At 39.7% G+C, this 27,084-nt stretch overlaps 1 protein-coding gene across 3 annotated transcripts in view; it reads right to left on the bottom strand.

Moving 5' to 3' along the window:
• Positions 1–27,084, bottom strand: part of TMEM132C (transmembrane protein 132C) — a 220,465-nt gene that overhangs the window by 161,863 nt on the left and 31,518 nt on the right. For all 3 annotated transcript variants that reach the window (XM_032198962.1, XM_032198963.1, XM_032198961.1), the window contains exon 2: positions 1,334–2,219. In XM_032198962.1, the coding sequence (XP_032054853.1) occupies positions 1,334–2,219 (886 nt within the window). The remainder of the gene's footprint in view (positions 1–1,333; positions 2,220–27,084) is intronic.

The following is a 27,084-nucleotide window of genomic DNA, read 5'->3' on the forward strand; positions in this document are numbered from 1 at the left end:
AAATACATCATCAAATTGCAGCAATCTTGTTTTTACCTTCAACTCTCTTTTCAGAAAGATAAAGACTGAAGCAGACCTTCAAAGGGTGAACACCCCTCTCCCATCCACCCAGCAAATATCCAGTTCATTGCTTTTGGATTTCTTCTTTCATCACAGCCATGCTTGTTATGTGGAATAGCATTCTGTTTCTACTATTTCATGGAAAAGGATTTTCAATAAAAGATAAGCACTGCAGTCAGAAAAGACTTCTGTAACGGAGATTTCACTCCATAAACAGGTGTCCAGGAGATTATCTCACCAGCTTAACCAAAGCTGCAAACATCAGAACGATTCTGGGATAACTGAAACCCCCCCTTTTTAAAATAAAAGCCTTTTATCTGCCAAGCAACACTTCCTGTTCTAAAGGCTATTCTCCTTGGTAGTTGTCAACTATGTATTAATCTAACTCATATAAGCCTTAGAAATGAATACTTTCATGTGCAGAATCTTTTGGGAAACTCTGATTCTCTGAGGCTTTAAAGAGCAATTGTTGCTTATCACCGTGGAGATTTCCCTTGAATTCAAAGCCGGGTAACCAGAAAAAAAGATATATCAAATATTTCAGCGATTAACAAGTTTTCCACTCTGTCATCCTCAAAGGATTTTCATCTCATTGGTAGTGAAACTGCTAAAGAAGAAAATGAAAGGAAGGTGGTCTGAACCAGTAAGGCATTTCTTATGTTCCCAGGTACTGTTTTGCGACTCCTGTCCAAAATAACAGCACTCAATTCTTGTGGTTCTTTACAAACCACGGCAATATCAAACACATTAGGTCTTATTTTAAAGGGTATACACATTGGCAAAGACAATTGCTGTTAACCACAAGTAGGTAGTTATAACCCCTTCCTGTAGAGTTCTCATAAAACCGCTGTGTGGGAGAGGCAAAGCACTGTCAGAGCACTTTGAGAAAAGCAGGTAATTGAAGTTTTGCTTTGTTTAAACTCTGCCTGTGCAATAAAAAGCAGATATTAAAAACCCTGTAAAGCAGAGAACTTCTCTGGTGCCTCACTGCCTGTCATTCTGCAGAAATAGCCCCACTAAGGCAGCGAATTGCCATATTTTGTGCTGTGCTGCCTAATGTCGGCACGCGTTAAATGGCATGGCATACATGTTAAAAAAACTCCTGCTGATGGAGGCTTTCAGTCCTCTTCAGTGTTCAAGCTAAATAATGGATTTCAATGACTAAGAACAATCTCCAGTGTGCATTAACTGCAAATTGGTTGCAATTCGCCTCCTGCCCCCAACATCTGTATGCTACCACATTAGAAACAGGAAAAAAAACAACCTACCATACCTGAGTATGAACTGATCCACTGTAGAATTGGTGGCAATTGTCAAATAAATATTCACAACTTCTCCTTGTTTGACAGGCTTTGAGGGCAGCCAGACGACAATGTTACTGTCCAGCCGTAGCTCCGTTAGCTGAGAAGTTTCCTGGCCTTGATAAAGGCTGACTGATCCAATCCTCTGTAGGTGGGACATGGCTTCATCCAGGCCATCTTTTCCTGGCCGGATAGCATTTCCCTTCCGTACATCCTCAGCAGTACATTCTCCCTTCTCATCTCCTGGTTGGACAGTGTAGTAAAGCTCCACAGGGATCCCTTCAGAAAAATCAGATGGCTTCTTACGGCCTGTGACAACTGTGGGGGGGTTAAACCAGCTTGCCAGGAGTTCCAGCTCTGCCACACACAACCCCAAGTCCCCCTTCAGCCTGCAGCTGCCTCTGACCTCCTGTGTCTCTCGAAAGGCAAACACCCGCAGGCAGGGCAGCTGCTCCGTGGTGCTGTAGTCATCCCAGTCCCTGCCCACAACGTAGAACAGAACCTGAACTTTGGGTTTGCTCACATAAATTTTGTCGTTCATTATGAAGGCCTTGAGTTTCCAGTTATAAGTAAACTTGTTCGCAGATCCAAAGAAGTTGGAAGTTAACATTAGGTCCTGGGGCACAATTTGTTCAATAGAAAAAGGTCCATAGCTGGCATTTAACACCGGTGGCCTCTTGGCTTTGTATGGGAAGAATGATTCCACCCTGGACTGCAAACTGGAATTTCTCATGAAGTCTTGGTTGGACTCTTTGAGGAAGAAAGATGTCTCAGCACTGAAGATCCGATAGCTCACAGGTAGGTAAATAGGTGAAAAAAATCTCTGATTATTGTCCAAGACCCCTCGGCTCTCTGCCACTAATAAAAGAAAAGGTGATATGGGTTAGGTCAAGTCTGCTTCTGGATTCCAAGGTATGTTTATTACAAGTTTAGTGAAGCTACCTGATGAGCTAGTGATTATCATTTGGAGCAAAAATATGCACTGAAGTTAAAATGTTTACGTGTAGCTATTTTTATTTTTTTGCATTCCATACATACAAGAAAAAAGTGATGTAGACGTCAGTGCCACCTTGCATTTATTTAGCATAGTTTTGTCACGCACGCACATACACAGGTGATCATTTTCTCCAGCATTCAGACAGGCAAACTGCAACAGAGCACTTCACTCCTTTTTCCTGCCGTTACAGGTAATGTCCATGCAAGACTTAATCCTGTATTACACTTGCCCTTCAACTGGAGGTAACAGAACCTTGTGCTCACCTAACACAACAAAATCACATGGAGGAACTGGCTTCACTTCAGAAACTCACTAAATGCTTTGACTGTCACCTGGATGAGAAATAGGATACTTCTATTTGTGCAGTTACTTTTCACTCCTATGCAATGTCTCACCTCCCTAACAAAACTTCAAATATTGAAATTTGCTCACACCAATTCTCTTATGGACTGGCCATAAGCCTGAGTCAAAGCCTCACAAAACCAATTCATAAATAAACAGGGTGACTTGAACCACCAGTGCGGGTTACTTTCCCCACCTTTTCTGTCCATGCCATCCCTGCTTAAACCTCCTACCTACTTAGAAACTTCCCTGCTGTCTTTTCAATCTTTCTGTTCAGTTACACCACACATACAGCATTCAGCACATTGCTACGGTCCCCTGAACCCCAGCCCTGAAAAACCTGCTCATCACCACCCCTGTAAGGAACACTGCCTGGAGATCAAATTCAGCTTCTGTTCTACAGCCAAAGACAGAAATTGCTTTTCTAAGAACTGACACATCCCATTTCATTCTCTTCCTCTGTCAAGAAATCTTGTCCTTGTACTAGTACTTCTAGCACTACAACCTGCACCTCTATAATTTAATATTGACTGTAAGTCAGCTTCTAAAGTTAAACAGATACATACCACAGGCTAGGAATATTACAAGTGCTTTGTGTGTGTAGAGATAATACATAAAATACAATACACATAAAGCAAATTAGTATTTCTGTATATACTGGCCCAATTTACATTTAAGCTAAATATCAAATTCCTTTTGACTGAAATGTGTGCCTATTATGAAGATTAATTAACAACTTATATATTGGTGATAAATAGGTTGAAAGAAAAATTATTGCCTAGTTAGGATAAATAATAGAGGACAGCCTTAAAATACAATGCATGGATTACTTAATACTTACAAGCCCTCTTCCTAACCCATTCTGAAGAGATAACTATAGGTACAAAGGGTAATTGAATGAAGATGCATCTTGTGCTAGACTGTCTTTAGTACTTAAAAATAGACCTTGCCCTCAGACATATGTCCGTGTTCCAATGTCCTTGGGGAATCCATCAGCGTCAGGATTTAAGGTTATGTATTTGTTTACCACTTTAAAGAAATGCAACAGCAAAGACAACGCAAAATGCTCGGACCTGTCTGAAGCTTAGGAACACCTAAAGATCTCAAAAACCCTATACAGCTGACAAAACAGTCTGTCTTTCTCACAAGGGTTTGCAGTTTGAGGTTGTGTCATTCTCCCCCCAATAGATTCACTGTCTTTCTAGCATGTCTGGCTGCTAGCATGCTAATTATCCAGTCAAACTTAAATGTTTTCAAGTAATAAATAATCAATAACTATCATTACTCCAAATGGCTGCTGTTAACAGAGACAACTTCACTGCAATATTGTTGAGTATGCACATAGCCAGTGCACTGGCACTACTCGGTGCTGGGGAAGGGAATAGCTTTGGAAGGCAGGTGTTAGTCAGTTAAGTAAAAATGTAAGAAACAGGTGGAGAAGAGGGGAAAAAAAAAAAATCAGAGCTCTCAAAGGATGGCAGCCATAAATTTGAAATAAGGAATTAAGATGTGCTTGCTCATGTTTAATTCATGCACCACCACTGGATGGTAGAATTATTTCTCATAAATGAGGAGACTGCTATGACTGAACAAAATATATATATATATAAAAGGCAAAAAGACAAAAAAAAAAAAAAGAAAGCTAAGAGGCCTGCCCGTGAAAATACCAGTACACAGTGAATTACCAGCACAATACCCTGTCAAGCAAAGCCACATTTAAAATAGAACTTCAGCGTAGCACGCTGTTTCAATCCTGTAAATCTTGAGTCTATGGCATACATCTTAATTCTGTTGGAAAGGAATGTACAGGTGCCACTCCTGTCCAAAATAATGGCACTCATTTTTAAGTGCACCAACTTTCCTTTAGCTGAATCAGAATAGTGCTCTGTTAGGGTAACATCCCAAAGCCATATAATACTGAAATAAGGAATGTAAAGATATATTCAGACCATGGATCTTTCAAGAAACAGCAAAACCTAAACATTCCTTCTGGTCCAGAAACACAACAGGAACTTGGTTTACTGAAACAGTAGCAGTTTAGCTTCACTTTTCTCTAAATCCCTCCACTTACAGCAGAGCCTGCTGAGATAAAGCCAACTTTCTGAATTGCTGTGTAATGAGGTTATGTGACAGCTAATATTGTTCCTTAAAAAAAGTTGCTATACAAGAATTCAGTTTCTTCCTGATCAGTTTGGATATTGAATTTGACTCGACAAGGCATTAGAACTTTTTTTAGGTGTCCTTGTTTCTAAAGCCAATAGCCTTGTAATATCAGAAAGCAGCAAGCTCTAATTCAAGGAAACACATAAGCACTTCCTTGCCCATAAGCATTACTTGAGTGAAACACACGGGTGCATTTCACTGAAGCCCTGCTCCAGAACTGGCATCTTAGCCAGTGCTACTGAGGGAATACCTTTGGCTTCAACAAGTCTAAAAGAAACAGAAAAACTCAGCAGGCTGCAGAGACAAACAAACTCCTGATTTCAAAGGGCTGCTGATCAGTATCTATGCTAGAAACTTAACAGTTGTTTTGCTGCAATTCCCAGGACTTTTGCTGTACTACATACTCAGACTGATGGTGGTCTCACTTGTGCAGGCACTCCATTTATCCTGAATCAATCTCGTGGATGAGGTCTGTAGGACCTAGCTGAATATTAAGAAAAATAGCCATGCAACTTCCACTTCAATAAACTGAGCAACATCAGCAAAATCTATTTGGTCAGAATGACAGCAAAAAAAAAAAGTTTTGCTTCTTTATTGTAGTCTAAAGATTTCCACCCACTCTACATAATGGAGAGCTATAATTCTATAGTGACGGCTGTACTTTAGACAATCTATTTAAATGCTTTGAGCCTTTTACTGATGAAGCTGGTAGTTAAAAATGTCCACTTTATTTTAGAATCCCAGACATGTGTATCAGCAACTAAAGGCCATCATTTCAGGGATTTGTTTTATACTCATCTCTACCCTGTAACCTGCATGTCCTGGTACAATTACCGAGATCTCCAAGGAACATTTTTGTATGTTTAATCAGCTCTGCCACAAAAGTGTTTTTGTTTGTTTGTTTTTAATTTAATCAGAAAACCTATTTAACAAGATGCCAAAGTTTTTTTGTGTTTCATATCACAACTTACTTTAGACAAAGTAATCCTATACTTCATGATTACTTATTTAAAAAATAAATAGAGCAGCTCTTAAAGAAGCCATGCCTATCAGCGGTTTCAGATGTTTGAGAATACATCTCAATTTTGAACTTTTTTCTCCTCAACCACCCAAGCACATTTTGAGGAGTTTGTGTTAAAGCAAGGTCTAAACAGAAGTGTTGTACCACTATGGAAGTACCAGCTGTGGGAGCAGTATTTCACTGCAGGTTCAGCTGCTAATGTGGGCACAGTTGCATCAGCAAAATGGAACTGGGTTTCTGCACAGGAATACGAAGTACATTTATAAAAATCTAACTTATTTACATCAGGGAAGTCGCATTTACCCAAACAGATTAGCTAAAGGGTGTAAATATATCCTGAAAAGCCATGGGTGCTTCATCTGAAAGCCCTGATCATCAGAGAACGATGCTTGTTGACCTTCCATATTAGGTCCAAATAAGTAGAACTTATATGTCATTACAAACCAAAATGTAAATCAAGAATATGGAAAAGGGTAAGAACAGAATTGCAGAAATACTATTTCTGTACTGCAGACCAGCTCTAACTACAGCACAAATAGGCAGCAAGTGCTTTACCTTTCTGTATTAAATAAGAGCCACAAATTGTTCAGAGGTGAAGTCAAGCATTGAAAAGACTGAGAACCAGCAAACAAAACTACCACTAGCCAAGAACAAAAGTTAAGGCTTACAAGTAATTACTTCTTTGTAACAGCCTAGTGACTTTCTAATCCTTCTGGCTTCACATGCTTGTGCAGCACTTCACCTGAACCCAAACCGGCATCTGTTGAACACATCATTGGCTCCAGCATCACAGGCCAGCTCAAATTCCTGTTACCTAACAAGTCCATTTATTTTTTTTCTGATCTGCATTATTTTTTCTTGGATTTCACTAGAAGAATTTTCTTTGGGGGAATTTCACATGGAGCAGGAGCCCTGGTGCTGGATTCACTGGAACAGTCATAAAGGTTTAATATATTTAAGCCAACCTTTTATGAGGTTGGTTTGAAACAACTTTCCTTTGGATTGTGAATTAAGGGTTTCATTCATGGGTGGGAGATTACTGCCCAACGGCCAGGCATCTCTGCTGACTGATGTTTGATAAGCCACCAAGCCTTCAAGGAAACCATCTGCATGTCCCTCCAGACAGAAGGCTCCTAGCCAGAGAAAGCCAGTGAGAACAGAAGACATCTGCCTGTGCAAAAGAGGACTAATGTGAGAATCTTTCTTTGTACCTTGCATAGCCCTCATAAAGGCACATTTGCAAATACTCATTCCAGGAAACAAACCATGTGAGAACTGGTAGACAAATTTCAATCTCTGTTCCATTACCACATCACCATGGCTGAAGCTTCCACCAAGAAGTCTGTAACTTCCAGGCCAGGATCTTCTTCCTTTTTATAACCGCTTTACCCAGCGACTTGTCCCTCCATTCCTAAACATAGCTGTAACTGAATGCTGCACTGTACTGATTTTTTTTTTCCCCAACAAATACATGCAACTAGATTTTCAACAAAGATAGACATTGTTTATTTACAGCACCATCGCAAATCCTGCAAACTTTTTAAAGAACTATCCCTCCTCCTTACATAGATTCCCATTCCTGTGTTACCCCTACATCCAGGAATGCTAGACATGCTCTAAGCATATTATACCAACCATCCTCCCACAGAAATCCCCATCCTTGAATTCTCTTCCATGACTCTTTCCACTAGTCCAAACCTGTCCCGCTGTTGCACAGACAATCACATGCTCCAACTCAGCAAATGCAAACAGAGTAGGGAAAGAATAAAAGTAGAAAAGATACACTTAAATCATTACAGATGTTTTATTCACAACAAAACATCAACAGCTATGTTTTCTTGTCCATTTTCCCTTATTTTTTCATACTGACAGCACATTTAGTAAATTCAAAGTGTACAAAAATATTGTAGCAAGTATTTTTCTTAGAACTGCAGCTCAGCAAATACAGCAAGAAATAAATGCCTATGAATATTCATTTAGATTTCAGAATTACCTCTTAGCTCTCTTTCCTTACCATCTGGAAAAGGATATCTTCCTATTACAGAGGTCAGCTGGAACTTAAAAACATCAAACAAGCTCAAATTAAAAATATGAAGTATTTTTAACTGTGAGGTTGATTAACCATTGCATAAATTACAGGCAGCAGTAAGGGTTTGTCCATTTCTTCATATGGAGACTGGATTCATTTCTGAAATATATTTTATTTTTACTGCAATTTAATGTTTAAGTACAGCTATAACTAGAGCATAATACTCCGGTCTGGCTTAAGGTCTACAGATCTATGACCATTCAAAAAAATCAGTTGAAAAACTGAGATGACAAGGTAACCGCAGAAACCATGTTTTCTATTTTTCATGCTTGCCCATCAAATATGCTTTCTCATCCAGTGAGAGAACAGAGACTCTTTGAATAATTGCACATAGGCAATGTCAAGTGTCAAATGCTTACAGTGAATGCTTGAGACCAATTTGTGAAGTTAAAAATAAACTGGAAACAAATCTGTCAAAGAAATCCATATAGTGAACATGTTTGTGAACATGTTTGAGGGAAATTAGTCTATTCCCAATTATTCTTTGAGCACCCAAAGAGGGCAATTCTGTCAAGTAAATGATTGTTAACTATTTTCTCAGAATTTTAGGATCCAGGTTTCATTAAACTGAGACCCAATGTTGAAGGATAAGTATACAACTGAGTGTTTTGTTGATGAACTTGGACTGGCATATTCCCTGTTCCCATCTATGTGAACAGACACCCTCGGTAACCACCCAGATATATTTTAACCCAGGTGTAGATGGAACCTTATCTAGCCTAGACCACAGAGTTTAATTATGCTGCCAGATAAAGACTGTCAGGAGATGATTTAACCAGTTATTTTGAACAAATGTCCTATTTGATTTCAAGGAGACAGAATACCAGATTTCACTGTTTATTGTTAAATGAAAACTGCAATAATATTCCATTACATAGGCTTCTCCCACATACTGAGATTCATTAAGGACATGCTTTATCTCATGTATCCTGCAGCAGGCAAAACCTTCAGTAAATCTCAACAGACATTTGTGGACTTAGTACAAATAGACACATTTTGCCTGTATTTCTGTAGCAGAAACAGAACAGTCATTTCAAAACCATTAGGGAACATCACAAGATTACCTAAAATAATGCATAAACAAAGATACAACAGAACTTCTGTGCTTTTCTAACATACTAAAAGAAAAGGGTCTGCCAGTGAAACTAAGTGAGAAAAAATCAAGGTAGATAGAAGAGATCCTTTCATACATGGTGTGATTAGATGATGGAACTCATTGCAAGGGAGGAAGGTATAGAGGCCAAGAACACACCAATAATTTAATTAAGGATTTGCATATTTCAAAAGATACGCAGACCATATAGAGTAATGACATTAAGTACAAGTAAAATTATTTGTTTCAGTATTTATCTATTAGAAACCAGGATTAGACCTGTGCAATATAAAGCGTTATCCGACATCTGCTAGGTTGCTCCATTTTCCTTACGATTACTGAGGCTGCAGGCACATATGTACAAACCACAAATACTGTTTTCTGATGCACAGCCTCTTCACAAACAGGAAAAGATTCTTTAAACTCCAATTTAGAAACACAAAATGAAAACATTCGAGAACTGCACATTAGAAATGCACTTCCAGTCTTTTAATAACAGTCTGAAAGCTCCAATTTTTGTTGCTCACCATTCTATACATCACCCCCCTAACTTATTGCACTGGAAAACCTTCTCAATCAACCTCAGTTCATATAACTGAGACATGTTAGTCAAAGACAGTCTGACATTCAGGACTGAGATCTATAAACTGTTTTCTCAGACTAGTTGATAACCTTAAAAGTCTGTAAAACAACAGTGTATATGCAAAGGTCAGTGAAGGTTTCAGAAATAACTCTTACTGCCAGCACTGACATTACTGAATGTCTGTACTGCCGCAGCCATCTGATGTATTGAAGCCAGTTTACTGTTTAAAAACAAAGATATATATCTGGAACTCAAATTTCTGCTAATGACAGCTTTTGTTGAGAGATAATTTTCTAAAAACTTCCATACAGACACCATTCAAATGCCCAGGCTTTCCTCCCCTTGCCAGTAACTGCAAATGTCAGTACCCTGAGAGCAACATACAGTAGGTAAAATGTCATATGATGGCCTTTCGTTCCAACACTGTTTGTCTCATTGCGGTAAACTCCATGGATTCTGCATTCATTTATTGTGTCAGCACTACAAATCCAAAGCAAATAACACTTAAGCTGATTTTGTTTGATAGCTGTATAGAAAGGGAGAAGGATTTCATACACCTAAGTTTGCTCCCAGCTCTCTTGAAAACATGTGGTAGCCATAGGGCATGACTCTAGACAGTTTCTTTAGTGATAGCTTCTCTTCTTTAATAGAAAAGTTTGACTAATTTGTAATTAAATACAACATTGAGCTCATCTAAGAAAGACTAGGTAAAGCACTGACTTCTTTTTTTTGTTTAAACAGGAAAAATGACTCAGGGGAAGCCACCCCCTGAGTCAGTGGGGAATAAGTAGACAGTATCACCAGGTTTTTCTGATTTAGCCAGTAACTTCTCAGAGATCTGGATTCTTGTTTTTCCATTAGACCTCTGCCAAAGAGGTCTAATTTTTACAGGCATACAATTGTGAAAGACAGGTCTCAGCAAATTGTCTCCAATTTAGTCCAAGAACATAGCACACAATCTCCCATTAAATTTCAAAACCTTGGCCAGAATATTAATGTAACTGATGACTGTGATATCTCAGTAAAAAAAAAAAATAAAAATTACTGAAGTGTTTCAAAAATAAGGACACGCAAATCACAAACATTGAACAAATAGTTCTGGCCTTGGCAACATGTCAATCTCTTGTCCTACGTCTCTGTCTCTCATTTAACAGCACTGTGCTTTCCTCTGCTGTATAAGTCTTTGTTAGATGCTGATAGGCATCACTCCTCTGTTTAGACACTAGATTGCTTTACACAGGCTCCTTGTTTAAGTAGAGATTAGGGTCCTAGATTCTGAATGGTGCAATTTGCTCAGCACTCTCCACTGCCACAAAAATCAACAAGAACTGAGAGTACAAAGCTCAGCATGAGTAGTGTGCAGATCTATGCTGGACAGAGCTGGCAGCAACACAGGTATAGAGAGAGGACACAGAGGATTCAATAAATGAATTACAATGCTTCCCCCCGACCTTTCAGTAGGGAAGAGGGAAAATTTTTCTTGTTAAATAGGTACATTCTGAGAAGCTAAATAGCAATAAAGCCGGAGACAAACAAAAGGACTCTATATTACATTAGTGCCAAAAGGCCCACACCATCTCTATTGCTGTATTACACAAATATAAGGGATTGTTACTCCAAGAGCTAGGCACAATCAGACAATTAATAATTCTAAGGTTGAACATGGGAAAAAAAGGACTTATCAGATATGGACTAGGCTTTCTCTAGGTTTAATATACTTTTAGCATACCTCATGACACATTCATAACTGACATCTTGTATTTCAGTGGCTGTATTCTCAGGGTCCTGGATTCCACGATGAAACCAACCCCTTCCAGATTTGTCATCCTATTTGGCATCTACAAATATCTATGCAAATTTAATATAAAATAATTAATTTATAACATACCACAGAAGTACTAATTTTGATTAAATGTTGCAGAATTTCACTCATAGGATAGTTTCTCCACTGTCATAATCAATAAATCTGTTAAAGCCAGAAAAGTGGTATGCTACAGTAGCTAGAAACTCAACCCCAAGAGGTTACTTTTCTAGTTGTTTACTGAAAGAAAAAAAAATATTTGTAAGAGAACTTCATTTGAGAGTAAAAGACAACACTTATCCCTGTTCACTCTCCTCCTATACAGATAAATTTGGAACAGCACCAGACAACGCGTGCACATTTACAACACCTGCTTGTAGTGCTGTGCCTTAGCACGTCAGAATATCCTACTATCCCAGCTACAGCTCCACTAATCATCTCTATTTCAGAGTGCCACAAGGATCTATGAGGCAATTGAGAAATGAGGCTGGGGGGTGGGGTCAGCCTTGCCCATTCAAAAAAATGAACTCAGTGTCACCTTTAACCTCCAAGCAATTCTTTGTCCCCAAGCACAAAGAAAGCCCACCACACCAACAGCAACAGGACAGAAACCAAGTGGAAATCTATCTGGTTAAATACCGTCTTTCCGAGTAATTATTTAAAAGGGATTGCTAAAGTACTTGTGTTACTGTGGTCATTGCACCTCCAAGAGCTGCTTTTAAGGTGATATCATCTACAAGAGGTGACACTTTTGCAGTAGCCTTCAAACTTGCATAGCCTTCTCTCTCCATTTGAAAAGGCCCCACATCAGAAGAGAAAGCACAAAGAGGACAGGGAGGAATCCCTCCTAAAAACTGCCCTAAACCCGAGGAAAACAGTGTGTGCAAGGCAGCACTAGAAATAGCTCTGGGTACCGCCTGGTTTGCAGTACTGTTTCAGAGACATCCTAAAGCACCCTGTGGCACCTAAACTGGCAATATCCTTCAGCACCACTGTGTCAGGTGGTAGTGATACTGCTAAGTAAAGCATTTTTATTGAAATCCAGGCTTATCTAGTAGCCTGCAGACTGGATCCAGTCCAATGGCTGCTTCTAAACAACTGACCACCTTTCCTCCAGAGAAGACTGTGAAGAGCTACACCAGCAGCAGCAATGGTACAATCCCATTTTCCCATTTGGTGTCTGCTCTCATCCACATGGAGAAAACTAGCTGCTGCTAATGCATCAAAAACCAGCAGATAATGGGATGAGCAGCCCCTCCCCAAAAACACAGATTGTGTTTTTTCTCATGTATCCCATCCTGACTCACAAAAGCCGGCAGCATCCCAGCTCTCCACAGCAGCCACTGGATGATCTGTTTGGTGAATGTCAGTGCTGCTGGGCAGAAGTAGGAGGGAAGAGAGTCCCTAAAGTCCCAGTCCCCACAGCAGAGGAACTTTGGCCATTCTGTAAACTGCTGTCTCCCGCTTACCTGCGATGGTGAGTGGATGAAGAAATGACAGGAAGAACAAAGCATTATGGTGGTTGTGGTGTTAGTATTGGGCATAGGAAAGTCAAAATGACAAGTTTACGAATGAGATTCAGAAGAAGGAATCCTGAGGGACAGAAGTAAACCTCACAGAATGATAAATGATGGTGAGGAAATGCAGAAAGAATTAGGCACACATGCCCTTAATTATGTTTTCATTGTTTAAGGTGGAAAGGATGATTTAGAATTTCTTCTCTAAAGTCTATTTTATTTGCTCTAATTGTCTTGCTATTACCTGTCTAGAAAGGGTCAAACCACAACACACCATCTGTGCAATACCTGAGAAAAGTGTCTGGGAGAGGACATCTGGCAATTCCACTTTTGGAACTAGGATACAAAAACCAACGAGGCCAAATTCTTTGATACAAACTTTGTCTTGAAAGGAATAAATTCACAAGCCAAAAAAAACATGACATGCTTAAGATGAAAATACATTACAAGAACCCAGATCCAGCATACAAAATAGGGCAATAGTCTGGTGGTGAGAGTTCAACAAGGAATGATGCAGAGTGCATTCAAGAAAGAGGCAAAGATGGCCTGCACACCTCCAAAGGTGCAACAGAACACGTCTATTTTATAGGGCTGCTTAAAACATGATTATTTCCTAAGATTCCTATGCTGCTGTTGCTTCTCTAGCGTCCTTAAAGTCATTGGCAAAGACAAATGATCATGATGGATGTGAGTTTGCTATGCTGAGTGCCACAAAATTACACAGAGCAAATGACACTTGCACTGTCTTTTTAAGAGGTTGAATGTATCATACTAAAGTGCTGCTGCTCAAGAATTGGCAAGACCTCCCTGGAAATCAATGAAATAGAGCCTTGTTATACATTTTGCGAGCAGTATTTTTGTCCTCTCCTAATATAACTTCCAAAACTACCTCCTCCCTCATGTCCCTGCCACAGATCTCTAATTCACACAGCTTAAAGTACAAGTGCCTCCTACATTTTTTCCCCAACAGGCGCAGTCCTTAAAGATAAAATTAATTTTTTCTTTCTTTGAAAAGCATCTTCATTCAGCCTGGCTCCCAAGGGGAATTAATGAGTGATCACTGAACATGTTTACACAAGATCTCAGGATTTATGCTATTAAACATTAGGAGTGTTTTAATCTGCCCCTTAAGGTCCAGAGAAGCTGATGTGGTTAGCTAAAGATGTCTCAATACAACTAACGCTGTCCACTCTCACTGCTGGCAGCATCGGCTGCACCCACTCACTGTCTGCTTTGCAAGCATGCAGCATGCAACCCCATCAGCTTGGGTGACAAAGGAACTTGCAGCAGAGGAAGGCATTACAGCTGAAAAAAAAGCAACTGATTTAATAACAAGTGGTAAGGGTTGTGTTAGTGAGACACTGCAAGACCAAGGCACACTCAAAGCCCGAGAGGCTGTAAAAGCCTGGCTTTGAGCACGGCTTTCACCCCCTGCTATAGCTGACCACAGGCCCCCGCACAGGGCTGTCCCCACTGCTCAGCAGCACTGCCTTGCTGTGCTAACGTGACAGGTAAGGAGCCTCTTGCACTCCTGTGGTAACACACAGACAAGCCTGCCACATGCCTCGTATACCCATGTGTACTTTCTCATTGATCTATATTAGGCACCAACTGCTCATTCCTAGGCAGCGTTCTCCAAGAAGCCTCTACCTTATGAATTTTCTTACAGTCAGTGATAAAAAAGTGGTTCAGAGGTAAAACTAAACCTAGCAGACTCCAAACCAACAGCTTGACCTACGCTATCTGACAAAAGGCTCCTTTTGAGGTTGAAAAATCTTTTCACTAGTTCTAGTTTACAAAAAAGCAGTAAGATTTATGTAGCAAAAAGAGCACATTATGGTGAAATAAATACTTGTGTGCACACATACAAATACGTATTTGCATATATACACTAATAACTGCAATTCATTTCTCTGTGATAAACTGTAACTCCAAGTCTTGACCTCTCAGACTGACTTGTCCTGTCATGTCTGAGGAAGGAAAAAGCCAGATACCTTCTCCCTATTGCAACTTTACTGAAGCCAAATGTCTTGCATCAAAAGAGACTGTGGGCTAGCACAGCTATTGAGATCAAGACAATACAATTTCAGCAATGATTAAAGATGCCTGTGGCTTCTGGGCAGGCAGGAAAAAAGAAAAGCCTTTATGTAGGAAGAGGGGTTAGATAAAATCCACTGCTGACTTCACATTTTCAATTTTGTCTCCTTCATTGCTTAACAAAACAATAGTTTAATTAAGAGCAAAAGGTAACTCTGTTAAGCATACTACCATACACTAGTCAAACATTGAGCAGTTTACAAAGCCTATCTTGCAGCTCCTTTTGACTCCATGTTTCCCCAGGTAAAGCTAGCCAGCTAAAGCTAAGTGCCACAAGAGTCAGTGTGTTGCACAAGTTGAAAACTCTAAAGTTTAATGGGAATCATCTTTCTTTTCAATAAAGGCATATAAAGAAAATGCCACCCTAAAGCCCCAGAGTACTGTCTTAACACTCATCAGCTGTTGGGCTTCTGGACCGCTGTGTATATACATATATATACACAAGTCTATTTAAAACTGTCTGAATACAGGTTTGCTAAAGCTGTTTAGCCACATATACACTCCATTCATGTTGGCTGTAATAAACATCACATGCTGTAACCCAAGCAGGCAACTGTGCTAGCTTGCTGGAGATCCTCATTCAAAACAGAAGTAAACAAGGGTAGTTTCAGAGATGCCGTAAATACTGAGCTGCTCACTGTGAAATCTTACGTATGGTACTCACTCTCCATGGAAAAAAAAAAAAAGCCTGCAAGAGGCAGGAGGGGAGCTTGTTTATATCAGGCTCCTCAGAGCTAATAACTTACAAGTTTTACTTTAGAGGCAATAGCATGCATTTGGTTTAGAAGACAGACATGAGCATCTTGCAGCCTTGATATGTTTCAAATGAGGAAAAAAAATAGACAATGTAAAACTCCAGCCCTGTGAGCTGTATGGTAAATTTAAGAACAAGTCTCTTCTTGGAATAAACTTTAAGGGAAGATCTACAATATGGAGTAATCTTCAAAGGCCAGTCAGGTTTCCAGTCTGACAACCCTGCCAAATGTTCCTCTAATCCTTTATTTACCAGTAAATCTGCCACTCTGTTCAGCAGGCTTTTACTGGTATTGGGTTTCAGCTTGAAACCCCAAAGCTGTAAGCATATGCTGTGTAGCCCTAATGAGAAACTCAATCTATTAACGGGCAGACCTTCTCCACAGGACCAGGTCTTGGCAACATGAGTCAGTTCCTGAACTTTCACCTCCCACTTGGCAGTGGACCAGACTAACTCCCTATCTCTCAGCTGGCTTACATTATCAGCTCATTATTAACATACAGCATAGCCAGATCTCTTTTACATGCACCCAGCAAACAGGAAACTACACAAGGGGAGGGCTCCTCATTTTTGTCCGACTCTGGAGCTCATAAAAATGACTAATTAGAACCAGCTATAGTGGAGGCACAACGCAGATTTGCTTGCATGTTCTCTGCCTGTGCACCTTAGTCCTGACTTGGGCTACATAATAAGAAATGCTAGAGAAGTGTGTGGCTGTCTGTAATGTTACAAATGAGGTCTCAACTCAATCTGAATTTTGTAATATTTATAAAACAAATATTTCTAAAAGGTATGGAAGGCAAGTAAACAGCGCTGGGTGTGCGGGGAGTCTACGCTCCACCAACACGCACACACGAACATCAAACATTCTAAATATATAGAACATCGCTTTTACATACTAAACCCAAGTATGCCTATACATACATGCAATCAGGAAAGGTAACAAACAATCCTTTAAGTTCCATGACTCAATAGTCTTCATTTTCCGTTCCTTTTCTTGACTACAAACAAGTCTCCATTTTCCATTCCTTTTGAACAATATGTCTCGCTTTAAGTTGTCAAGCAACTCGGTCTTCAGGCCTTATGTATCCCGTTCTTCCCGGATCAAAGAAAAGCACATCCATCTCCTTTTCAAGGCCAATAGGGCCTGGGTCAAAAGGCACGTTTAGGTCAACAGGGGGCGTAACAGCAAAAGCCTTCGATGGTTCTGGCAGCAGAGGGGCTGATGGCATAGCAGTCGGATCAGTAAAGGAGCCCGCAGCTCCCTCACTGTCTGGCAAACCACACGTTTCTGACTGTGGTCCCACACGGCTCTTTAAGGCCTCAGAGATTGCTCGCCAGGTGCCGAGCAATCCCACTGCAACCTTGTCGTTTTTAGTTGCAGAGTCACACACCTTGACCTCAGTTTGGTCCCATATTTCAGACTCATAAACTGTCCAATTGTTAAGGAGGAGAATAAGCTGTAAGGTTACCAGGACAGTCTTTGTTCCTAAGGACGTATGATTCCCCATAATGCACAACTGCTTACCAGCGAGAGGCAGTTGTTTGCGCGGGTCCGCTTCTCTCAGCTTGAGCTTCTTCCCAGCTCCGGTGCGCCCGTTTCCAGCGACTTTCTGTACGAGCTTCTCTGAGCGGTTTGCTGAGTTTGGCCGAACCCATCTTCATGAGGCGATCAATGTGCCTGTTCCCGTCCTGGTCTCCATTCTGCTAGCCTGTTCCTTTTCATTCCTTTTTCTGCTTCTTTATTGATGACATAACTTCATCACATCGTGTTGCCTATTTTTATTATCTTGAGGAAAGGCTCCCCTCTTACACCCTTCTCCCCACATCAGTCCTTGTCGGAAACAACTTTTCATTGGTCAAACAACTTTGCAAATAACAGCAACGGCAAATACCCAGAAACTTCCATGCCTTAACGGCTGGAGAACAAGCAACCTGAGACTGCATGGAGTCTCCTGAATCACCCTTCTTTGTTCCCTCTAAACTCTTTTACATTCCTGATGCCTCATCGTTAAGAGTCTGGTGTTATCATCAACCACAGGGCTTTCTGATCCCCATGGCCACACTCCCAAATCTCCCCCTTCTTTATTAATATCAACCATTTTCTCGACACGAATTACCACTCCATATATAACAACTAGTATCTAAAAGGATTAGTTTCATCTCCTTGATCAGATTTTTTTTTCTTTAAACAGAAAAATATCTCCTAATTTTCCTTCAGCTTGTACGTTTGACTCTCTGTAAGTAGCAACAAGTCACAACAGATTTATGAAATACTAGTAGCATTTGTTTATGTAAACTGTTTTCTAATAGCATCTGTCAAGTTGTTAATATGGCAGCAGAAAGCCCCCTAACTACAATATTAGTATTATAGGTTGGGCAGGAATCCATATCATGATATACTCAAGTAGGTAGCTTCTTGGACATACTTAATTCTTGTAACCAGCAAATAACAGCATGAACAATGTTCCCTCGTTAAACCTCCTCCTGTACTATATTTTCTTTTCATTTCCTTCCAGCCACAGCACTATCACCGATTCAAAGAGCTTCTACTGAACCATAACAAACCTCATAACAAAAAAACACTCAAGAACTGAAGAAAAACATCCCTTTGGCTTTTTAAACTTCTGCAGCTTGCAGTAACGCTGCCTGCTGAAACAACCCTTTAAAAGATAAGCATGCTCTAATGGTCAAAGCAATAAGCCGTAAATCGGCACACCTGGATTTTATTCCTGTCTTTAGATCATTCACTAGGACACTAAACACTGATTGTTTTCAATCTCATTTATGTAGTAGCTGCTTGCAGTCAGGATCTTGCTCTTCACATGAAGCAGGATGAAACTCACCGTGACTGACATGTAGACTGCTAACCCGAGGCAATATCCTTCCTAGCCATACTTCTATTGTTGCTTTCAGTATTCTGGGGAAGAGAGACAAGAAAAATAAACAGGACTACTACCTTTTCAGTCCTTCAGAGGATATACTTGGAGGCAACCTTCACAACAGCTTTTCCAACTGAAAATGTACTCTCAGCAGTAAATCATAAGTGAACATTTCATTCAGTTGATCTTTACTTCTGAGTCCCCACAAATCCCACCTTTTACATACAAATTCCTATTCCCACCTCCCAAAATTCCCTCATCTACTATAAGAGCATCCTGAAATACTTGGTGGCTGGGGGAAGCAACTGAAAACAATTGAACAACACCAAAATTAAACCAGCATGTTTCCACAGTAGGTTTAGCTCTATGCAGGTTTTTTTAACTACAGATATGAAGGGAGAAGAGGGCGTGTCAGGCCTTACAATATGTGGCAATCAATGGCAAAGGAATGGAGTTCAAAAAGCAAAAAGACAATTGTGCCAGGAAAAAAAAGAGCCAGCCCCATGAGCAAAGAGAATGAACTTGTAGCATGTCTCTCCTTTTTCACAGTGTGCCTGGGAGACTGGATGAGACACTGTAATACATAATATTTATAATATTTCCTTATTTGTTACAATATGTCTGCCAAAGAAGTTTTGAGAAATCTGCTTTAAGTATTTCTTTACATGTATCTGAAATGTAAGTGATAGTCAAACTTTACCATTACATACTAAAAAATTACTGAAGATTTAACTGCTAGACTACCATCAAAGTTAAATCCCATATTGTAGTCCAACAAATTAAAATTGAATCAGCATTTATCTCACTTCACACTGCTTGCTGGAGAGATAAACAGGATGAACTGCTTTCCAGAATCAGTTTTGGATTTAATATGCATGGAGAAAAGTGTAGCTTCATCCTAGAACATGAAAGATAATACAGAGGCTGGTTTGTTTTGTGGCATTTTCATTATTTATATCATCTATCCAACTTCTGCATATAGTCAGACTTAGCACAGATATATTGATATGTCTACATCTCCACAAAAAGGAAGAGCATAATAAATGTGCCCTTCCTTTATCCAAAAGTTCTTTTTGGAATCATGATGTTCAGTAAAATCTGAATGGCTGAAATCTGTTAGATACATCAGCTACACTTAGAAACGCAAACCTGATGCAACCACTTGTTATACTTTGGCACCATTTCCCTTTTCAGTGGAAGTCAATAGCTTTTTTTTTTTTTTAAACAGATTGTAAAACTGAGGAACAGGTGAAACCTTGCCCAACTCATGGCAAAAACTAACCCAGAATCTATTAAAAGTATAGTACAGGAAGTCCAACGCAGCACCAAAGCAGTAATTGTACACAACTTCAGCCATCAGGAAGAAAAAACAGTTTTGAACAGTTCTGTTATGCAAAAGACAATTATAAGTATCCACATCAAACAAATGAACTTGATTTATATTACATGTATCACAACAAAGACTCTAGATAGTCTTATAGTACACGGAAGTTAACAGTCAGATTTGAAATCTAAGTCCTATCCCAACTATTTGTATGATTTCCCTACTTCTTCCTTGTAAGGCATCTAAAATTATTGCTGCTCTGTGTTCTTGCCCCCACCAGATACTCAGCTAGTCTTCTGGGTATATAATCACTGCACATTAACATGCCAGGGAAACAGTAGGCTGTTCTGTTGTTAAATTCCCTAGTTACCCAGATAACTGCTTTCTCTCTTCACCTGCTAGTTGCTAGGAATCTAGAGGTTCAGTGGTAATTGCACTGGTTAAGGCTCCAGTGTCACTGGAATTAAACCAAAGCCTCTGAAGTGCAGTGGGAGGCACCAACTGTCCCAGTATATTCACTGCCTGCATTTATGGCTCCCTCTCCCATGACTAATGCATTTCTGTATTTCTTTTTTAAATGGGAAAGTGTGTCTTGAAGTTTAAGTGATTCCAGAAAAACCCACCCACCTCTGAACTCAAGAATGATATAATAATCAGGCAGAAGAGAGCTGATCACTCCATACATTCGCCAGCTCCTTCTTGGCTAGTTGTATTACACCAGATTCAGACAGAACTAGTCTGCCTACAGACTTCTGATAAAGACAGACAGCAGTGAACTCAACATTCAGATTGTTCAGTGTTTTAGTTTTCTAAGTCATTCCCAACATTGTTTAGTCACCTCTAGATCTTCTCAACAAGAAAATATTAGAATTTGAGGGCTCTCAACACCCAAGTAAGCATAAGACATTTCTTGCAACAGGTACTACCCACAGAAAAAATGAAGCTACTCATCAATAAGGTCACACACATAGAACACAGTGCAAGAATTTGATCTATGTGCAGTTTTACATGCTGAAGTTCTTCCTTGGAAACAGCTTGGTTACTCAGTCTTCGGGAAAACATTTTTATTTTCTGTATCTAATCTAGATGAGGAGCATAGATCTATCTACACCAGGAAAAGCTAGGAAAAAAAACATCCAGAACCAATAATATCTCAATCAGTAACAAAGTATAAAGAGTTGGCTGCAAGAGAATGTAATCGTAAAATGGTCAGGATGTTACGCAGACTCAATGATTCATTTTAAAGAAGTGCTCCATCTTCCGTGATCTATCTCCTAGACTTTTTTGGCTTGCTTCTTTGACAGCCATTAGTCTTGCATATTTTCATAAGAAAAATCACTAAAGAATCTTCTACTGCCATCATTACTCAGGCTTTGGGCAAACACAGGGATTTCAGAGAAATTAGAGACATGTAATTGACTAGTGAACAAATGTAAATATCTATGGTAGATTTTCCATTATGAGCTACCTTCAGCAAAAAAAGTGTTTTGTTTTGTTTTGTTTTCTCTCTCTCTCCCTAAATCAAGCCCATTTTCCATCAATTTGGGCACTTAGAGGATATACCAAGTCAAAGATGTGAGAATGCCAGTGTTGCCTGGTGTTAGCCTCTGTAAGCTGTTGTGAATGTCACTTATTTGTTCCTTTCAGTGGAAGTTTAATACATCCATCCACAGCTAAATCCAGTTGGTTACATTCATTCATTTTCTTTTAGTTTGCCTCTAAGTATCTCTAGATATCTGAAAAGAAAGATAAAGCAATTACTTGATTTCATCCTCAGGATTTTAGCTTTCAGCCTCAGCATGGTGCCTCTTTAGCACTTGATTAGTGTCTAAATTCTCATTAGATTAAAGAGGGTTGTCTTTTCTCAGTGCATTACACACATTGAGAAAAAAAAAATAAAATCAAAGGTGTCCAACATTCAGCACTTATAAGTCACCAGTTTTCCAGCTCTGGAGAGGCTGTACCAATTTACACCTGGTAAAGATCTGTCTCAAACTATTTTCAACCAGATATATGCATTTAAGTAGTCTATAAAATCTAAGCTACAATTTTAGAGACTGAACTAATTCCATAATAAATAGTCTCCTTTTTTTTTTTTAAAAAAAAAAAAAAGGGTAAATATGCTCTCATCAAGTCAGCTTCTAGAACGGGCTCTGCAGGATGTTTTGAATCTATGCCCAAAAAATCACTGATGATAAATTGGAAGAGAAATGGTTTGCTGTATACATGAAATAGGGCTGAGCACAGAAAAACAATTAGAGATAGCTACTGTTGTAGTTCTCCTGTTTATTTTTGTCTGAAAGTCCTTGAAAAATGATCCAAAACACACCACTAGTGATTACTGTTTCCCAATGATTAATCAGCTGCAAAATTGTCTTTTTCTTCATCATTTCCTTGAGAACAGAGAGAAAAGCCACGCGATAGGTGTTTGAAATGAAGTATTTTTTGTTTCACCTGCTCTATGTGAATCCCATGTAGGCCACACGTTCTAGTCTTCAGACCCTCATACTTGTGCAAAATCCTTATTCTGTAAATTATTTGTACAAATGGAGATTAAAAAAAATTACACTCTTTGCCCCCCAAACTCTTCAGAACCCATATTTTTAAGACAGCTTCCAGCAGCACTCTTTTTCTGCTCTATAAAATGTATACAACTAACAAAACTCAGGTGTGGGAGGGAACGTCACATAAGAACTCCCCTAAGCAAATTATAGTCTCACAAGAGATCAGATCTGGCCCTCCAGCTATTTCCAGAGCTCTCTACATCACAGGACTATGGTGAAAGCATTTTTGTGAGATAGTGAGGTCCCTAAACTTCCAGGAACCACTTGAATTCATTCAAAGGACTCCCTAATTTTCAGCAGCTATTTAATCAAGAATGTCAATAGTAAGTTCAGATGTTCAGAATTCAGCTGAGCCTTAGAAGGAAAAAGAGGATGCAGATTTCAAGAACAAGAGCTGTAAGAAGTCTGACAATCATTTCCAGCTCCACAGTGCAACATTACCTGATGTTTGCTGTTTTGAACAATAATGGCTGCAGTTAACACATTCCAGCTGGGAATTAGTGATGTTGAAAAACCTCAGCCTTTGATGTCCTGGTGAAACAGACCTTGAATTATCATTTTCTTCCTACATTTGCAAACCAGCTTTACAGACCAGACTTAGCTATTGTAATCAGTCTGTCCTTTTGGTCACTTCCAGCTGGGAACAGAATTATGTGACTCTTCTCCATATGCCTGGAAACATCAAAACATGTAATAAATACAGGTATAACTTATAGATAAAGATGGAAAAATAAGGTTTTTAAAAAGGCATTCATGAAGTAATAATTAAATTTCTAGCTTATCAGCTTTGTCATTACAACGTAGTATATTATCTCATGGGAAAAATCATTTACTTCATAATTCCCATAGTAACTGCCCTAAAGAAAAAAGGTGTTGTGTATTTGTAATTGTGTATTTTTAATTTGAAAGGCACATTTCAGCTAGCTATTTCTGTTCTTGAAACTGTGATAAAAATTGCACAAGAGTCCTGTAGTCAGCTGTTGACAGGATTTTGTTTTATTTAGGTTCACTTGGAGTTTTACGTGTCTTTGTGCTTCTCTCCCTCCCTAACATAACTTGACCAGAGAATTCAAAGGGGTCAGACCACACAAATGCATGAATTGAGTTTGATCCTGGTTTATGTAAGTCAGTGGAGTCACACCACAGATGGCCTTTAAATCTGCTCTGACCTGAAGGACTGATGAAATATACTGGTTAAAGTACACTGCAGATTTTTTTCTTTGCCACCGTCACCAGTTTTATAATCTTGAACATGCTTAGTTTGAAAACCTCTGAGACTATTACCCCTTCTTGTATCTGAGCAGATGTGACTTGCCCAAGGCTACTCAGACAGCTTGTGGTGGTGGAACAGGGGAATTACCTACAGCATCTAATTTTACATTTACAAATCTAATACCAGTAGAGGTAGGTAAGAAAGATTTTCTTATTCATAGTAGTGAACTCTGAACTCAGTAAGTAAACTTCTTTACTCACAGAAGTTGCTCATTAGCATTATACAAACTGAAGATTGAGATCATAGTCTACAGCCATATTCAACAGCACAGATTTATTTCTTTTTAATATATATCCTTAATACAAGAGTCAGTTTTGATTTAAATTAGTGCTAGGAAGGACTGCATAAACACAAGTAGCATTAATGAGGTAAAAATTTTAATTGTCAGCAAACTCAGCCAAAATGAGCACTAACCTAAGAAAGATCAGAAGATGAATGTCATTTGAATTCAAAGCCACAAACTCAGATCAGATGCTTTTATAAATCAGATGCTTTAACAAGACTAGTGTAAGTTGGAAATTTACAATGAAACTCAAAACCAGAGAAAGCCCAATGTGCTGCTGCCCACACTGTCAAGAAAAAAAGATAGGAATTATTGCTGATTTTTAATAGAAATAAAACTGTATCAGCAACCATCCTTTCAGAAAGGAAAGTCCAAGCAATAGCTGTTAAACAGAAGACAAAAAAAGAGGGGATGAGGGAAAAGGAAGAAATCCAATGAAAGAAAATAAATCCAATTACAGAACAAAACAGTCGTGTCCCTCCTCCCAGCCACCCCCCCCCCCCCCCCCCCCCCCCCTCCCGTTTTAGGCATAAGGACTGGTCTATCAGCTTTCAGGAGAAGCTAGGTGATTATCTCTGCTAGTCTCCTTGGAAAATTCCACTCTCATCTTCCCTACAGGTTCATCTATGCTGGCTTCAAATGAATTACAAAGATTTTTGCTTCTTCTAAGTGTCTACTGTGAAGTGAGTGTATTCTTGAACTGCCCTCACCCCATTTTCTATTTCACTAAGAGTACAGAAAAAAGCGTTCAGTTTAATTTTCCCTTCTCTTAAATCCGCATATTTCCTCTCTGCACTGAGCAATGGGAAACAGATTCAGACAGCCTTAAAACACTATCTCAGCAACAAAGCATGTAATGGGCTCCATCTCATCTCACCACTCCAACTGAGTTTACAGCAGTGGGTGGCTTTCAAACCTAACATTTGATCAAAATGAAAAACTGGGCATTCTTTTCACCCCATGACAGGCAGGCTGATATAAATCACAGCCTTCCCAGCAAGGGTTCTTCCCCAGACAATGAATTGTGGCAGTGTCTCAAAGCTCAGCCCAGGCCATTGTACGAGAAAGTTTTAGGTTTTTAAAGCTGGTCTGGGCTTTTTTACAACAGCACTAAAACCAGAAGAGAGAGAAAATTTATGGTATGGCTCTTTGTGAGGGGTGAAGATGTTTCCTCTCAAAAGTTGTATTTTCAGTGCACTGCTCCTGGTAGGTTTGCATCTGCTTATGGTTTTATTATTCATATTTCACCAGCACTGAAAGCTCCAAATCAGGGCATCCTCCTCCTATTTTATGCACTTACATACACACATATGATAGAGCAAGGCAGAGTTCATACGTTGCTCCTTCATTGTTTTGTCAACAATGAGCCAGCCTTCGTTAGTCAGCACCTCTGGAAAAAGCTCTCAGATCTGTTCTCTTGAGGACTGCATTGCACAGATCCTCTGGTTCTGATTTAGCAAGCAGACTGGAGGTAAGAGGTAAGGAACAGCTAGTAAATCCATGTTGCGTGCACGTGTGTACACACAACAATGCCTGATCAAAGCAAAGCTGATACCATACACAGCACCGACATTTTTCTTTGCTAACCCAGTAACCTATTAGAAATGCCCTCCAGTCTCAACAATTTTAAGCCTTCAAAAGATCAGCTTATCCTTCAGGGCTAAGCTGACTGACGGGTGGGGGTCAGGAAGAAATCCAGTCCCCTCCCTCCAGCCCTATCATATAGGCTTGCATAATTGTCTAGGCACATTAGGGGGTTTCTCCTGCATTCCTCTGAGTCATTTGAAGAAGGCCACCTCCAGAGCTCAGACACTGTTTGATGGACCACTCTGTTTCTCTAGCCCAGCTTTGTGTAACAATAACTATGTTTACATGAAGCGGCAAGAAGTTGGTGCTATTCTAGAATCCATTTATTATCTAAGAGAGCTGCAGCAGTCCATCTGCTGTTAGATACCTACGTACCTGACAGAGGCAGAGGGCACAGGAGGTTTGAGCAACCCTGTGTGCATCAGCTGGTCCTGCTTAAACAACTGCTGGATTCCCCAAGGTTTTTAGAAAGCAAGAATTTGTAAGGATAGCTATCCTAAAATATACTGTGCTGCAGAACAATACACATTAATAAGAGTAAAATGAATATAAGTCACAGATTAACAGAGAAACCAAGAAGAGGCAGACAGCCTGAGAACATACACTGAAAAAAAGGCAAAAAATGCACACAATTATGAGAGAGATGAGGCACACATGATCTCAGCACAGAGTTTTTAAAGAGCCATCCACTGAGGAGCATGTGGAGAGGCACTCAGATACTTTCCCTTGGGATCTGCGATCAAAAGGTCAAGAACCCCTGCAACAGACACTGCTCCAGCCGTCTGGCAGACTCATCCCCAGAAGGAGAGTCATGAGCTTTGTACTCTGCAGCTTTGTAATGCATACCCCATCGGCCACACCTGGTCAGCATTATTCCTAAAGCAGCAAATATCCTCTACCCCCACAAAGGCTCCAGTTGTACTTTCTCACCACCGCCCTCAAACAGAAAGGATATTAGGACAAGGCAAGAACGTCACCGAGTTGGACACTTCTATGCACCAAGTTGTGCATCCATACCGAGTTTCTAAATGTCCCTTTCTATCAATGATATACTTTCCTCCCTTGAATATATCAGATAACTTAAAGCACTTTGCTGACTAAGCAGAAGCCAGGGGTATATTCAGATAACAAAAGAGTTATTTCTGTCACCTGAGAAATTACCTCATCAGGTTTGGCCATGTTTACTAATATTCGAGTAACGCATTTTCATGGGAATGATTTGAAAGTGAGAGTAACAGTGTGTATCATGTACAAGTAGATATAACACAAAATCCTTTTGCCGCCCCCCCCCCCCAAACATGATGCTAAATTTCTCTTCATAAATTTTAGGAGCAAAAGGCAGGCAAACAAGGT

The sequence above is a fragment of the Aythya fuligula genome, chromosome 17, assembly GCF_009819795.1.
Source record: "Aythya fuligula isolate bAytFul2 chromosome 17, bAytFul2.pri, whole genome shotgun sequence".
Classification (NCBI taxonomy): Eukaryota; Metazoa; Chordata; class Aves; order Anseriformes; family Anatidae; genus Aythya; species Aythya fuligula.